General features: G+C 44.3%; 1 protein-coding gene across 3 annotated transcripts in view; it reads left to right on the forward strand.

The window, feature by feature from the left end:
• The window catches only part of EGFLAM (EGF like, fibronectin type III and laminin G domains), a 124,072-nt gene that overhangs the window by 43,676 nt on the left and 64,418 nt on the right, over positions 1–15,978 (forward strand). For all 3 annotated transcript variants that reach the window (XM_077347009.1, XM_077347007.1, XM_077347008.1), the window contains exons 3-6: positions 653–736; positions 1,961–1,987; positions 6,463–6,580; positions 9,018–9,153. In XM_077347009.1, coding sequence (XP_077203124.1) covers positions 653–736; positions 1,961–1,987; positions 6,463–6,580; positions 9,018–9,153 — 365 coding nt within the window. The remainder of the gene's footprint in view (positions 1–652; positions 737–1,960; positions 1,988–6,462; positions 6,581–9,017; positions 9,154–15,978) is intronic.

A 15,978-nucleotide genomic window follows, 5' to 3' on the forward strand; every position in this document is an offset into this window, starting at 1 on the left:
GGGAATCAAACCCGGCTCTCCAGATTAGAAGCCACCGGTCTTAACCACCACACCAAGCTGGCTGTCTTTTGGCTGGTGTTGTATACCACCCATGAATGTGCTTCCTGGTGGGCTGCTGATTTTGGTTACTGCTACCATGTCAGAATGAAACTTAAATACTTTGGCCACCTCATGAGAAGGAAGGACTCCCTGGAGAAGAGCCAAATGCTGGGAGCAACTGAGGGCAAAAGAAGAAGGGGACGGCAGAGAATGAGGTGGCTGGATGGAGTCAATGGAGCAGTCGGTGCAAATTTAAATGGACTCCAGGGAATGGTAGAGGACAGGAAGGCCTGGAGGATCATTGTCCATGGGGTCGCGATGGGTCGGACACGACTTCGCACCTAATAACAACAACAACCATGTTAGAAGTTAGACACTTCCTAGAAGTGAAGAGCAGTTCAAGAATGGATGGGAGAGACTCATGGAAGGTCTTTAAGCAGAGGGTGGCCAGCCATCTGTCTGGGATTTGCTGCACTCTCTGGAAGGCTGGACGAGATCCGTAGGGCCCCTCCCCACTCCAGGCCTGCCACCCTTAATCTGCTTTTGCATTTGGGCTCTGTTAATGCACTTGTGTCCTTGTAACCTAAGCTGACTTAACCAACTTCTTCTCAAGGTATACTACTCACAGGTCACGGCCGATAAGCCAATTAAACAGCAGTCGCATGATGTGCCTCTCAGTCTGGACATGCTCAGTACAGTAAGTATCTGGTATTATTTCTACATCACTTGATGGAGCTTTTGGTGTACCAGTCGTTTCGCCACAGGTGCTTGAGTTATGGTCTGTTGGCGTTGCTGCCCTCTTTTTGCTGTGCCTCCTATGCCTCCACACCAGCATCTGTGCGGTGTATCTCCATGTTAAGAAAAGCTGTGCCTTTTGCATTTGGGCCATCCCACAGCTGTTCGAGAGGCTGGAGCCCTGTTAGAACAAGCAGGCTTTGAAAAGTCACAAAACTCACCCTGGGGATTTTTTTAGTACCAGTATTACTTTGTTTTGCTTCCATCTTCTGTTTTATTTTCCTGTTTTAAAACAGGGAGGAGGGGTTGAAAAACCGGGGCGGGTGGGGTAGGGGAGCCTTGTTGTGTAAATTGAACACACGTGGTATATATTTTACATATTTGCTTTATGGCACGGCGTTTTAATTAAGACGTCTGCATGCTTGTGGAAAAATTTATGAGTCACCGAAAGGCTGCAGGGGTTGTTCACCGTTAACTGCGACATGTGGTCCCCATCAGTGCTCTTCAGACGCAAAGTCTCATTAGTGTGTGCTAATGCCTTTTGTGCGCGGAAGTGATTGAACACAAGAGTTTTAAACTGAAACGCAGCTCTGTGTTTTAGTAGGATTTGGTCCTTGTGGGTTGAACTTAAAAACTGCAGTGTTTCAAGTTCCTGTACGCCTGTGCGTTCTCCGGCCTTCTTCATTTTAATCCTCCAAGAAAAATAAACTTCTCTTTGATCACTTCTGCTTCTAGGAGGAAATTGGAATTAGCTTGCAGGATGATGGAGCCCTCACTTGCCATCTACCAGAAGAGGGCAAGTGATGGCTTCGTTTCATCCCACCATCACTGCCTGTTTGTCCACCTACTTTCCCTTGGAGCAGTGAATGAGAGTGGCCTTGTCCTCACTGATACTGAGGGGAAGAGCACTAGGCAAGTGAGCAGTGAAGGTTTCTTGCCATCACTGGGTGAGTGAACTGTTGGAGGGAAAAGCCACCTTCCCTTTGGTGGCCAACTTGGGCAACAGACAGAAGGAACAGAGAGCAGTTCCCCACTGCTGTAGGAGATGGCACAGCTAAAGACTTCTGGAGGGAAACTTCCTGAAGGTCACACAGAAATCTGCAGGCAGTTCTGATGATATGTTTAATTTATGCATTTGTCTTTAAATGTACTGATTTCTTATGAAGTTTTTTCCTCCTTCCTCCAGGGCCAACTTGACGGGCAAGCAATTTTTGTAAGTACTTTTTTTGAGGGGGAAAAAGTTATCAACACCCAAACCCACTAATGCAGGGATTCAGTTCAGCTCTCTTGTGCAAGATTTGGCACCAGTCATTTGGGAAGGGGCAAGGGAGAGTGGCTGAGACAGGGTGCTGAGCACAATCCAGGGCATGTATGCAGACCCAAAGTCACAAAATAAAACAGTAACTATGCCTGGTGAGGTCCAAGGTTGCCAGGTTGCAATTTAGGAGCCACACACTTACCTTGAACCACGTGTAAGCAGTGAAAGAGGTGGACACAACTGAAGGTGAAGACTACACTGTGGAGCATGCAGAAGTTCCAAGATTCAGTCCTTAGCCCCTCCAGTTTCACAATGATGGGTATCAGAGCTAGGAACGTCTTCTGTCCAAGACCATGGAGAGCTTCCTCTGGCAAAATCTGGCTTCTGCCAATGCTGGAATAACTGGCCTGTTGGTGACCTGACTCAGTTTAAGCTTTACATGTTCACATTTTATTTTCTGAAATGACCAGGAGTCCATAGACACAGAGACAGGATTGAAAGGATACAGAGAGCAGTCTGGTGGCAGTGTCTTCTGCTGCAGATACATTGTCAAAGGCAATCTCTGGTCAAGGCTAAATAGGGAACAGCTTGTTCTGTTTTCTTTCTACAAGCCAGTCCAAATGATGGTGGAACAACTTTGTACTGCTGTGAGAGATGGTGTAGCATAGTGCTCTAGTTGCTCCATCAAGGTAGTGCCTGTTTCAAGTGTTACGTTGGCCAAGAACTACTCGGTGACCATCAGCAAACTCCTGTCCCTCCCTCCCCATGGGCGATGGGGTCCTGTGTAAGGATAATCAAGCAGATGCGCTGAAGTATCTTGAATGTTAGATGTGAACTTAAGAAGAACCCTTCAGGATTGGACCAAAGGTCCACTCAATTTAGCAATCCATTTCTAACAGGAATCTTCCCCATATCTCCAGAAAGTTCATGAGCTGTGCACATCTTTGAGCACCATGCTGTTGTTACTCCTATTAGCTGGTCTGGAGGTGGAGGGTTTGTTTGGCCATCTTGACTAAAAGCCTGTCTTCCATTGCCATGAATTGGAGTCCAGGCTCCAAGCTCCAGATGCCAGTGAGATATAGTGGTAGGCGGCTTCCAATATGTCAAGCTGGGTTTGATCTTCTTCATTGTCTTCATCTTCTTTATCTTCTTCATCATCTTTGTCATCTTCATCTTCCACCATGAATCTGTCCGCACCATTTTCCCAAGTCGTTTAAGCATGTGGCCATCCTTGCCTTAGTTTTCAGCAGGGAATTTTCCTATATTGGAAGACGTTCAGTTTTTTTTTCTCCTGAATCTGCTGCCTATTAGCTTCATTGGATGACCCCAATTTTGCATGAGAATTATCCAGTTTATCTGCTTCCACCACACTGCACATAATTTTATGTCTGCCTCATTGCCTTCCACTGTAGCCATCTTTCCTACTCTAAAATATAAACAGTAAGCATTACTTGTAAGTACCTATAAGGCCAGTTTGTCAACGTGAACTTCCATGATTAACATACCTGTTTCCAGGCCTGAGCAGGCTATACATCAAAAATAAATGAATAAGGTAATGCAAACTGATGCTCGGGGGAAGCATCCACTTCTCCTTTGCTCTGCCCCATTATGCCCAAGCAGTTCTCATCTCTGGGAAATGGCCAGCCTTGCAAGGGCAGAAGCTTCTGTTTATTTTCCTTTTCCGCCACAAGAGTGATGGATGACTTAAGCAACACTCCAGTAGCTAAGATGGAGTCTGGGCTTCAATTCCTGGCACTTGCAAAGGAAGTGATTTTCTCTCATTCCTTCCATTATCTTGGGGATGGAAAATAAGAGTGTCGCAGGAACGCCATGTGCTTGCTTCAGACAATCAAAGCAAAAGGCTGCTGTTTTGGGGGAGGAGGGAGAATAAAGAAGCACAGTATGGCCTGATGGACAAATTGTTAGTTTTCTGCACCTGGAAATATTATTTCAAGCTGTTCTGAAGTTTCGGTAGTTTTCCATTTGCTGTGAGTAAGATTTTAAGCATCTGGAAATGAGAAGCAGGGGGGAGAAGACAGAAAAAGCTGTAAGAGTTACCCTCATGTGTCAGAGCTGGACTGTCCATGTGCTTGTATTAACAATTTGCTTTAGCTATGAACATGAAAAAAAAATCTCAGCCAGTCCTATGGTCCTGCTAAGGCCAGCAATTGTTGTGCTAGTGCTTGTGCTCATGTAACATTGTCTAACATTGCTATGGTCCAACAAAAAAGGCCATCTGCAGAGTTCTTCCACCCCACCCACCCAATCTAGTGCCTGTTGTATTCCTGAATGCAATGGGCTTTGTCCCTATGAAAAATAATGTGCAACTGTATGAACCCTGCTAGATGGCACCAAAGCCTATCTACTCCAGGCCTATGTTTCTGGCTACAACTAGTCGACAGATTGGAGCTTTGTAGCCAGAAGAATTTGTGTTCACCTGAGGGACAGGAGAAGGTCCTGATTGGGATGTCAGCCCAAATTTAGGGGCCTCAGGCTGATTTGAGGGCAGGCAGGGAGAAGGATTCATCATGACAAGGGAAAATTCGAAACTTTGCCTTTTGTTTGAGAGATTTTTCACGGCCACTGTCTTCACCGTGACCTTGTGGGCGTCAAGCAGCTTGGAATTTCCTTCCGAACTATTCTGAAGTTCGCCTCTCTGCGGGTTTAAAATTACATTGGATCACATCCTTATTTGCCTTTTTTGTCCAACAGGAGGATGTTTCTGGCTTAACTTTCAAGAACAAACTTCTGCGAGCCTTTGGCAAACTTTCTGCAGAGGTCTAGAATGTACTGAGAAATGGGCGTAGGTCAAACTTCTGGATCTTTCAGAAACTTTGACAGGAAGAACACTTGACCTTGGTTGTGTTTGTTTGTTTTTAATCTATTAAACTAGCTTCAGTGTGAGTCTTCCAGAGAGATTTGGGATGGGTTTTTTTTTTTTTGTGGTGTGGGGGGGGGTGGAAACCCTCAGAAGCCAGAACTAGACACGATGCTGAACATAAGAAGCTGTTGATAGTGTTAACCCTCAAGTGAGTTCTACTTCCTCATGTCTTCACATGTGTTAAGGTTTTACATCAGGGGTAGTCAAAACTGCGGCCCTCCAGATGTCCATGGACTACAATTCCCATAAGCCCCTGTCAGCGTTCGCTGGAAGGGGCTTATGGGAATTGTAGTCCATGGACATCTGGAGGGCCACAGTTTGAAGGCCCCTGGTTTACATAATGTAACAATGTGCAATTTCCTGCTTCACTCCACCTTACTGAAAGCTGAAGTTGTAGAAATTCAAGGAGAAACCCAGTGTGATGGTGTCATGTTGTATGTTTGCTAAAAATAAAATAAAATTTCAGGAGGGAAATAGACATTCTTCTTAGCTAGAATATTTTGTTTTATCCTTCTCTTCCTCTGTGGAACTCGAAGTGGCATTCATGGTTCTCCCACCTTTATTTTAGCCTTGCTACAATTCTATGTGTTAAGTTAGACTGTGAATGAGCTAAAAGGTGAGTTGGGGAGTTCCATGGTAGGATGGAGGTTTGAACTTGAGTTTCCCCTGGATTCAGCGATGGGGTTCCCCACTCTGGATTGGGAAATACATGGAGATTTTGGAGGTGGAGTCTGGGTAGGACAGGATTTGGGAAGAGGAAGAACCTCAAGAGTTATAGAGTCCACCTTCCAAAGCAGCCATTTTCTCCAAGGTTGTCTGGAAACCAATTGTAATAGTGCAAGATTCCCAGGTGCCACCTGGAGGTTGCCATCCCTGTCCATCACTCTTAATATTTGTACCACTATTTGTCTCAAGGGTGCCATTTTTAAAAGCTTCAGCATATAAACACATGGAGCTATCTTATACGGAGTTAGACCATTGGTTGATCGAGGTCACAATTGTCTGTTCCCACAAGTGGTGGCTTTTCTGGGTCTCAAGCAGAAATCTTTTGTGTAAGTTGTTATCTGATACTTTGGACTGGAGATGTTGGGGACTGAACCTGGGACTTTATGTAGGCAACGCAGAAGAAGAGTTGGTTTTTATACCTTGCTTTTCTCTACCCTAAGAAGTCTCAAAGTGGCTTATGATCAACTTCCCTTCCCCTCTCCACAACAGTTTTCTTGTGAGGGACTGAGAATTCTGGGGGAACTGGGACTGGCCCAAGGTCACCCAGCAAGGCTTCATGAAGAGGAGTGGTGAATCAAACCCAGTTCTCCAGATTAGAACCTGCCACACTTATCTACTATGTCATGCAGACTGTACCACCGAGCCACAACTCCTCTCTTGAAGGGGGGCTTCCCATTCTCTGCGTTATGTTATGTCCTAGGAGAGCTAGGCCCCTCAAAGCATTATTTACAGTTAAACAAAACAGTCATTTTTGCTGGAGAAGTTTAATATATTCCCCTTTCCCCCCCCCTCTCTTCTTCTCTCCCTCCTGTTTGCTAAACAGGAAGTTGTTATTGGGGATTTGAAGCCAGGAGCACTGTTCCGTGTGAGTGTCGGAGCTTACGGCTGGACTGGAAAAGGCCGGCCCAGCATGCCCAGAGACGTAACCACTTTATCAGAAGGTAAAAGCTGTGTGAATCGTTTTCCATTATGGATCCCGATTGGGGCAGGCATAATCCCAACCATTTCATTTTGCTGGCAGGAAGACAGCACGAAGGCATGGGTACAATGTACGGTTGCGGAAGGTGGTGGGGGAAAATTCAAAGACGCTGCTGGTCAGAGGGCGAGATGCAGCTATAATGGCAGAACAGTCGGGAGCGTCATTAAAGATTCAGAAGGATAAACACAGCCTGATGTGCTTGGCAGTCTTGTGAACTCTCTTGAAAAAGCATTTACAAGGGCATTTGAAGATTTCTTTCACTTCAGACGACTCCCAGCACTTGATGCTGCCTCTGAATTGGAGCTGTTTTTGCCTGTGCTATAGACAAGACCAGTTATAGTTTTCCCTTTTCCACAACTCAGCTGAATTCGGGGGACTTAGTTCCTTTGGGATCCCGTGGATAAATTATGGGAAAGCATGCTGGTTGTTGTGGGACCCTCACCTGGCTTGCCCAGGCTAGCCTAATCTCATCAGATCTTGGGAACTAAGAAAGGTCAGCCTTGGTTAGTACTGGATGTCCAGAGTTGCTACATGGAGGCAGTCAGTGGCGAAACCACCATGGAAGGTCTCTTGCCTTGTAAACCCTACAGAGTCACCGTAAGTCAACTGCGACTTGAGGGCAGATGTTAGGGATGCTACTGAATAGTGCAGCCCTACCTGAAAGCCCTGACCTAGATAGCCCAGGCAAACATGGTCCTGTCAGATTGAGGAAACTAAGCAGAGTTGACCCTGGCTAATATTTGGATGGAAGAGCTCCAAGGGTTTGGGGGGTAGTTCCTCCAGTGAATATTAGGGGTCACGACACAGAAACAGGCAATGACAAACCACCTTTGAATGTTCCTTGCCTGGCTGCTGGACAATCCTTAGATCTTCTGGCTACACTACACTAGATAGGTAGGTAGGTAGGTAGATAGATAGGATTGGATGGATGGATGGATGGGATGGGATGGATAGAGAGGGAGGGAGGGAGGGAGAGGGGATAGATAGATAGATAGATAGATAGATAGATAGATAGATAGATAGATAGATAGATAGATAGATAGATAGATAGATAAGCCCTACCCAAAACATCTGTTTCATTCTCCCTTTTCCATCAAACTAATTGAACCCATGAGTCTTTCTTTTCTTGCCTTTTAATGTCTTCTTGTACTGAATTCCCTTTGCCATCAAATGTATGCATTTTAATGTTTTGGGTATTAGTTGTGTATCAGTGACACATGTGGATGGCTTATAACATAAAAATGCTGTGTAAAAAGTCATAAAAAGGACCAATGAAACTGGAACACCAGAGACGAAAGTTTGCAAAATGATGTGGCTCACGACAAGAAGATAAGAGAATAAAAAGACATGAAAAGCAGCTGATGTACATATACATCAGCACTTCCTTTCCTTTATCAGAGGCTCTCTTCTCCCGCTGTCTCTTGCCTCATGGGAGTTTTAGAAAGCTGGTTCAAGTTCTTTAACCAGGAACCAGTAAGACTTTTATTTCTGTGGGCCTTTGAAGGCTACCAGTATGGGATTTCTGGCCCACAAAGGTTTGTGTGACAACCTCTTTATTAGCCTTCCAGGTTTCACATCCTTACTTGTTTTTTGGGAGCAGATCTGTTCAATCGATTGAACCTGTCTTTGAAACTCCCGTGGCGCTCAGCAGTACAATCCAAAGTTTTATCAAAGAATAACAAAACATATTGTGGCTAAAGGTGCAACATTTCTGGAAGTGTTGAAGCCCTGGGGGGAAACCTGACATTCTAGGGAAATTTGAAATATGTGGCATATTTACTTGCCTATCAAATCTAATCTTATTGTACCAGTTTAACAACTTCAAATGCATCTTTTTAAAATTTAGCATCTAAAATTATGCTGTTTGGCATATTTAAGGAATTTAAAATGATACAGATCTTGGTTTTCTAGAAGAAAAATAGCTGTTAACAAGAAAACCAGATGCCCCATTCTTTAAAATTCTGTTGCCAGCTTTTAGTCTCTAATAATTGCCAACTCAATATTCTTGTTTCCAAGGAGGGGGATTTGTCTCAAGAGGGGGGCCAAATATAAAGGGTGTTTTGCAGTGTGCATCAGAAGAGATGTATATTTAGCACAGATAGGATAGGAACTTCCTGATGATTTTCAAATTATCTTTCTCCTGTGTCCTGATTGGTTCAGCTGACTTCCTGCTTGTTTGAGCACACTTCCTCCCTGCTTGCCTCCAGAACAGCAATTGAACAGAAGAATGACTGCAGCTAGATAGTTAGGTCTCTGTTCTCTCTTTCTATAGATAGCTGTTTCTTTTCATAACTATTTTATTCTTTAAGCAGCCTGGTGCTTTGGTCCCTCTGCATACACCGACTCTGCCAACATTTCACCTAGAGGTCCATGTGACACGTGTGTTTCTTTTATCTTAGATAAATGCATGCCTCCTGATCCACCTTTCCAACCCCAAGTCATCATAGTTTCTGATTCAGAAGTTGCTCTGTCGTGGAAACCGGGGTCCAGCGAAGGAAGTTCCCCACTTCAGTACTACACCGTGGAGTTTATCAGGTGATTGTCCACAAATTCTATCTCAGTTCATGTCTGTTTCAGATTCATATCTTGGTCTGAATGATGTTTCTCATTCATTTATTTGTTCCAAAGGTTTAACCCTATATGTTGTATTTTCTTGCGAGCTCTAAGATAGCTTGAAAGTTTTTCACTGTAGATAGCAAGGATGCTCTGTTCAGAAATTACAGAGGTTGCATATTCACTCCATGTACAGTGTTCCCATGATTGTTGGCTTTTTACATGTGTTCGGCAATTCTCGTTTTCCATTCAGTGCATGTACATGAGATACTGTACATGAGATTTTGCATATGAAATCACCAGGAACTCACACGCTCTGCTCCATGCTGCTTTCTGCATGCACAAGTAGTCAGCCAAGCTTGCTTTCTGCTAGAAGACTTTTATGATCACAGCTACCAGTGGACATTCTCCAGTGTGGAGAATGACAATTTCAGTATTGCTGTAAGTCAGGCAAGACCAAGTTATATGGGCATGAGATACTAGCCCACATGGAAAAAGTGCAAGAGTCCAATACCACCTTAAAGACTAACAGAATTTGTGGCAGGAAAGGAGCTTTTGTGAATCACTGAAGAACTGAGCAAAGACGCATGAAATCTCATCCCTGCCACAAATTTTGTTAGACTTTAAGGTACTTCTGGACTCTTGCTCTTTTCTACCACTACAGACTAACATGGCTATCCATCTGGGTAGTGGCCCCTAGTTTCTGTTGCAGAGTGAACGTGCGTTGGCTCTTACAGAAAGATGTGCACATGTTCACAAAAACAGATCTATAGATCCTGTGATGAGAACAAGTGTGGTGTAGTGCTTATGATTACCATCCAGGACCTCTGGGCTCAGCTCCCCAGTCTGCCATGGAGGCTGGGATGGGAGGATGGGAGCAGCATTGAAGCTCCCTGGGGCGCCCTTTGAAGAGAAAGCAGAATATAAATGTGGAAATAACATGCAGTGTTCTGTGACTGCCCACCCACTAAGAAACTCCTGGAAATGTCAGCCTTTCCGGAAATACTTCCATGTTTTATTTTGCCCAGGTATTCAGTAAGTCTTTTAAGTAGCCATTGTATATGTTTTATTGTGACTGTTGCTGACCACAGGTGATTTACCTGTGATGTCATGGTGGGCCTGGAACCCCTCTGGCTGGTATCGATCCAAACACTGCAATGCCAGCGTAGTTCTGGGGAGCTTTGAGGCAGGCAGCTGAGTGCAAAAGGGAACCTTGGAAAGAGTCAATTAATTCCATTTGTTAAATTAAACCTTTTAAGAATTTGCATTGGCAAGCAAAACAGCTGAGCAAGTGTGAAGTATTATAATAAATAAATACTGACGGGTGTGATTTCTTTCCCACGCATTGCTGCGCATCCCAAGCCTTCCCATGATTATTTTATCGTGTTTATTTGTAATTTAATTTGAGGATTGGTTTATGGAAAATGTACAACTGCCGAGCTCTGGATAATGGCATTTTGCATATGAAATCGCCAGGAACTCACACGCTCTGCTCCATGCTGCTTTCTGCATGCACAAGTAGTCAGCCAAGCTTGCTTTCTGCTAGAAGACTTTTATGATCACAGCTACCAGTGGACATTCTCCAGTGTGGAAATATCCTGACAATTTCAGTACTGCTGTAAGTCAGGCAAGACCAAGTTATATGTGCATGAGATCATTTCTGTGGGCTTCATACTTGGTTTGTATAGATACCTAATATTTAAGGACAAATTAATATTGACTGGGTTAGAGCTGTGGATACCTGTGGGTACAAGGTTTGTACATCTGTCTTATGTTCCTGTCCCCCTGGGAGAGTTGAGCCAGGAGGTTGTGGGACCCACGTGGGCTGTTAGCCATACAGGGAGGGGTTGTGGCTCTGTGATAGAGCATCTGCTTGTAACACAGAAGGTCCCAGGTTCAATCCCCAGATATCTCTTTCCAGTTGAAAGGATCAGGTAATAACTGATGTGAAAGACTCAGCCTGGGACCCTGATGCCAGTCTGAGCAAACAGTACTGACTTGGATGGATCAATGATTTCAGCCAGTAGAACGCAGCTTCATGTGTGTTCATGGGTCTGCTGTGAGGAAGAAGACGGGCCTAAATCACTCTTGATACCTCCTCCTTCAGTGGAGCTGTCCTGAGGGAAGAGGGAGGAGAAGACAGTTTCAGCCTGTTCACCCTCTTTAGTTCAGTCCCCACACACCCACCCACTCATTTTGGCTCCTGCAATTCCATCCACTCTGGGAACCCTCTTTCTTGAGATCAGAAAAGTCTTCTGGTAGGAGGGAAATAGCATCCATCACTATCTTCTACAACAGACCTCTAGATCCAACCATTTAAACTCACACTCAAACGTTCTTCAGTTTGAACCAAGAATACCTCATCCTAGCAATAAATTATTTGTATTTCATTTTAAAAACATGTGAGGAATGCAGGGAGGGTTCTAGCAATTTCTTCCAATGTCAGTTCAAAACATAAGTCAGCTCAGTAAAGCTAGTTCTACCATTGACTCTATCCAAACAGTTCCCTAAGTTTTGTACTTTTCCCATGACCTTGGGCAGCAAGATGATTTAGAAGCCAAGAAACTGGCCATGAAATATGCTTGAGCACATGGACAGTCTTCTGTAATGTGACTTGTGGGCTTTGGTGATTTGCGGTGATTGGACAGCCCTCATTGCATGGCCCAGAATTCTCATCCTCCGGTCCAGAAATTTATCATGTTGCCTTCACATTAATTCCAGCCCCCTCTTCAGAGCAAATCAAATGAAGAATCCAATGGCAGACACAAGGAGATCTACATTGAGTAGGAAATGGAAAGGAGAATAACACATGGGACAGCCTGTTTATAGAATTTTCTCTTTTGTACATGATGACTCAAGGTCAATTCATACCCCACTATTCTTATACTAAACCAGCATAGCTGGTGTGGAGCAACTGACTGATTTTCATTGTACTTTTACTTATGGCGGGGTACTCAATTTTCTTTTCTTGTGCTGGTAAAAATAAGCAATATGTTGGTTCAGTTAGAAACAATGTGTGGGTCCTGGAACGCTAGTTCCAGATTTTTATTTTTTAATTAGTTTCACATGGTCTCGTCCAGGAACGGTCGTGAAGATTGAATAATTGAAGGTCCACAGTCTCACAAATATATTCCTTCCACATAGAAGTCCAACTTGCCAGAGACATTGCTAGCCTTGTACATTCTCTCTTACTTGCTAGATTTATAAGGACAGGGAGAGTTTAAGGGTGGAGGCATTGAGGGAATCCGTTGCCAGCCAAAAGATGAATGCTGTGATGATATTTCTGGCCGGCATTTAAGGTCCGTTTTGTACTGGTATACACATTTGGCCTCAACCCACTCAGGAATTCACACTGCTGGCTTGTCTAGAATTTGTTGTTGTTGTTAGGTGCGAAGTCGTGTCTGACCCATCGCGACCCCACGGACAATGATCCTCCAGGCCTTCCTGTCCTCTACCATTCCCCGGAGTCCGTTTAAGTTTCCACCGACTGCTTCAGTGACTCCATCCAGCCACCTCATTCTCTGTCGTCCCCTTCTTCTTTTGCCCTCGATCGCTCCCAGCATTAGGCTCTTCTCCAGGGAGTCCTTCCTTCTCATGAGGTGGCCAAAGTATTTGAGTTTCATCTTCCGGATCTGGCCTTCTAAAGAGCAGTCAGGGCTGATCTCCTCTAGGACTGACCGGTTTGTTCGCCTTGCAGTCCAAGGGACTCGCAAGAGTCTTCTCCAGCACCAGAGTTCAAAAGCCTCAATTCTTTGACGCTCGGCCTTCCTTATGGTCCAACTTTCGCAGCCATACATTGCAACTGGGAAGACCATAGCCTTGACTAAACGCACTTTTGTTGGCAGGGTGATGTCTCTGCTTTTTAGGATGCTGTCTAGATTTGCCATAGCCTTCCTCCCCAGGAGCAAGCGTCTTTTAATTTCTTTGCTGCAGTCCCCATCTGTCTAGAATTACCTGAGCCTAAATCCATTGATTAGCTAATCTCATCTCTCTCTCCTAGTTGGTTGGTTAGCAAATGAAACCCAGGTAAGAGAGTGTGTCTGAGCTCATTCCTGGGGCTTCTGCCTCTCTTGAGAAATACTGGGATCAGTCTACAGAAGAGGGGTGGGGCTCCCCTTCCCACCCTCTTTTACTATATTTCATGAAATGTAGTATATGTTATACAAGAAAAATAGTATAGAATTACTATATAATTTCAAGAAACATAGTAAAAGAGGGTAGAGAGAGGAGCTCCACCCCTCTCCTGTAGATTGATCCCAACATGCCAATGTGATTGCAAGTAAATTTGGAAAAATAAGAGGTGCGTCTGAATTTTAAACGTCTCTTGGTGCTTTTTAAAGTATGTGGCTTCAGTTTAAATCGTATGCATCAATAGGAAAAGACACATTTTATTGGTCAGCGTCTGCTTGTTATGAATACAGTATGAACAGAATTTCTGTCTCAGGTCTTCATTCATAAATAGGAATCTGGATATGCTCCTCAATAAAGTAGCTGTGGAGACAAATGCGGTAAGGATTGAAAGGTACCTATTCGGGGTGTAAATATCCCAGAGATACTGTTAATTTATGCAGTTTCCTTTTGTTTTTAAGGTGAAACGTCTTACTCCACATAATTGATACAATTTTCATCTTGCTTGTCTGTGTTTAGAAACAAATTTTTGGGATCACCATAGTACTTTGCTCAATTCTTTTGCGGTTGGGAAACCCCTAAAGGGACCAAGCCCTTTGAAGATAGGTTGAGGGACTTGGGAATGTTCAGCCTGGAGAAAAGGAGGTTTAGAGGGGACATGATAGCCCTCTTTAAGTATTTGAAAGGTTGTCACTTGGAGGAGGGCAGGATGCTGTTCCCATTGGCTGCAGAGGAGAGGACACGCAGTAATGGGTTTAAACTTCAAGTACAACGATATAGGCTAGATATCAGGAAAAAGTTTTTCTCAGTCAGAGTAGTTCAGCAGTGGAATAGGCTGCCTAAGGAGGTGGTGAGCTCCCCCTCACTGGCAGTCTTCAAGCAAAGGTTGGATACACACTTTTCTTGGATGCTTTAGGATGCTTTGGGCTGATCCTGCATTGAGCAGGGGGTTGGACTAGATGGCCTGTATGGCCCCTTCCAACTCTATGATTCTATGATTATAAAACATTCCTCAGGCTTTGAGAAACCTCAGAAGTAGCATGGTTGTGCAGAATATGGTTGGGGAGCATAGCCGTGTACACAGCCACCGAAGGCTCCTCCTCTTCCCACCCAGGCCAGGCCAATCACTGGTCATTCGGAGAGGAGGGGAAATGGGTCAACATGACCATATATGATCATATCACAGATAAATGTTTAACCATTTTAAAAAATATATACAAAATTAATTAACTCCCACCCATTTGGGAAACCCTTCCAGGGCTGTCAAGAAACCCCAGGATTTCACAAAACCCTGGTTTGAGAAAGCATGCCTTAGTTAGTGGAACCATATAATATCAATATTTTAGTACTGAATTATATAACAGGAACGGTATTTGGTAACGAATTGCGAATTCACTATTAATGCTATTTAGGCAATTATTTCAGTGCATAGCGGTGGTAGAAATTGTTGTCAGGTCCTGGGCAACTTTTGGCAACCCCACAGGGTTTTCAAGAGAAGAGATGAACAGAGTTGATTTGTCGTTGCTTTTGCAGAGCAACCCTGAACTAACCAGGGATGACCCTGCTTGGCTTCCAACATCTGACATGATAGGGCTAGCTTGGTACATAGGAGCGCAGATACAAATTTGGCAGGGCACCTTTGAGCTTGTTTGTTGAGCTTAAGTACAAGCACTGTCTTGGAGTCTCCAGAGAAAACATTGTACAACTTGGACTGCTAAACGTATGGAAACTTATTCTACCTGATTTTGAGACCCTGAAACACTGCACAGTTTTTCAGTAGGGAGTAAAAAAAAAAGAACTATTTCCAAAATCAGTTGGATATTAATCAACAGGAATGGTTCTTTAAAAAGTAGAACAGTTCTATCACTCTGGTGTGAGAGACCTCAGATACACCTGGAGCTATTTGATACATAGTAGTTAATAAATTTGTGTCTGACTTATTTGGTACTGTTACAGAATTTCTGTCAAAATAATTTGAGAGCAGAAACGGGTCTTGGAAGTCACCTGAAGCCTTTATTCATGAAGGCATCTTAAGGTTTTTTATTACAGACTTTTCCTTGACGTGGGAGACATTTTAAAGGATACCTCTTGATAACGCCTTGACTATACTGGGAAATGCTGAGTCCATGTCACTGAAAAGTGTGACACCCGTGGTGGTATTTTTACATCTCAGTAGCCAAGAGGTAAGAGCCTCTTGTGGTGCAGAGTGGTAAGGCAGCAGACATGACATACAATCTGAAGCTCTGCTCATGAGGCTGGGAGTTCGATCCCAGCAGCCGGCTCAAGGTTGACTCTGCCTTCCATCCTTCCGAGGTTGGTAAAATGAGTACCCAGCTTCCTGAGGGTTAAAACGGTAATGACTGGGGAAGGGAATGGCAAAACCACCCTGTATTGAGTGTGCCAAGAAAACGCTAGAGGACATCACCCCGAGGGTCAGACATCACCCGGTGCTTGCACAGGGTATCTCCTGTGCAAGCACCGGGTCATGTCTGACCCTTGGAGTGACGTCCTCTAGCGTAGTGGTCCCCAACCTTTTTATCACCCAGGACCACTCAACACCAGGGACCATTCACTGGGGACCGCTCAATGACTTTTACTGAGGCCTGGTGGGGGGGGGGGGGTAGTTTACGCCTCTGCTCTCAACCACTGCCCTAATGCTCTCTGATCGCTATGGTAATG

Source organism: Paroedura picta, chromosome 7 (assembly GCF_049243985.1).
Source record: "Paroedura picta isolate Pp20150507F chromosome 7, Ppicta_v3.0, whole genome shotgun sequence".
Lineage (NCBI taxonomy): Eukaryota > Metazoa > Chordata > Lepidosauria > Squamata > Gekkonidae > Paroedura > Paroedura picta.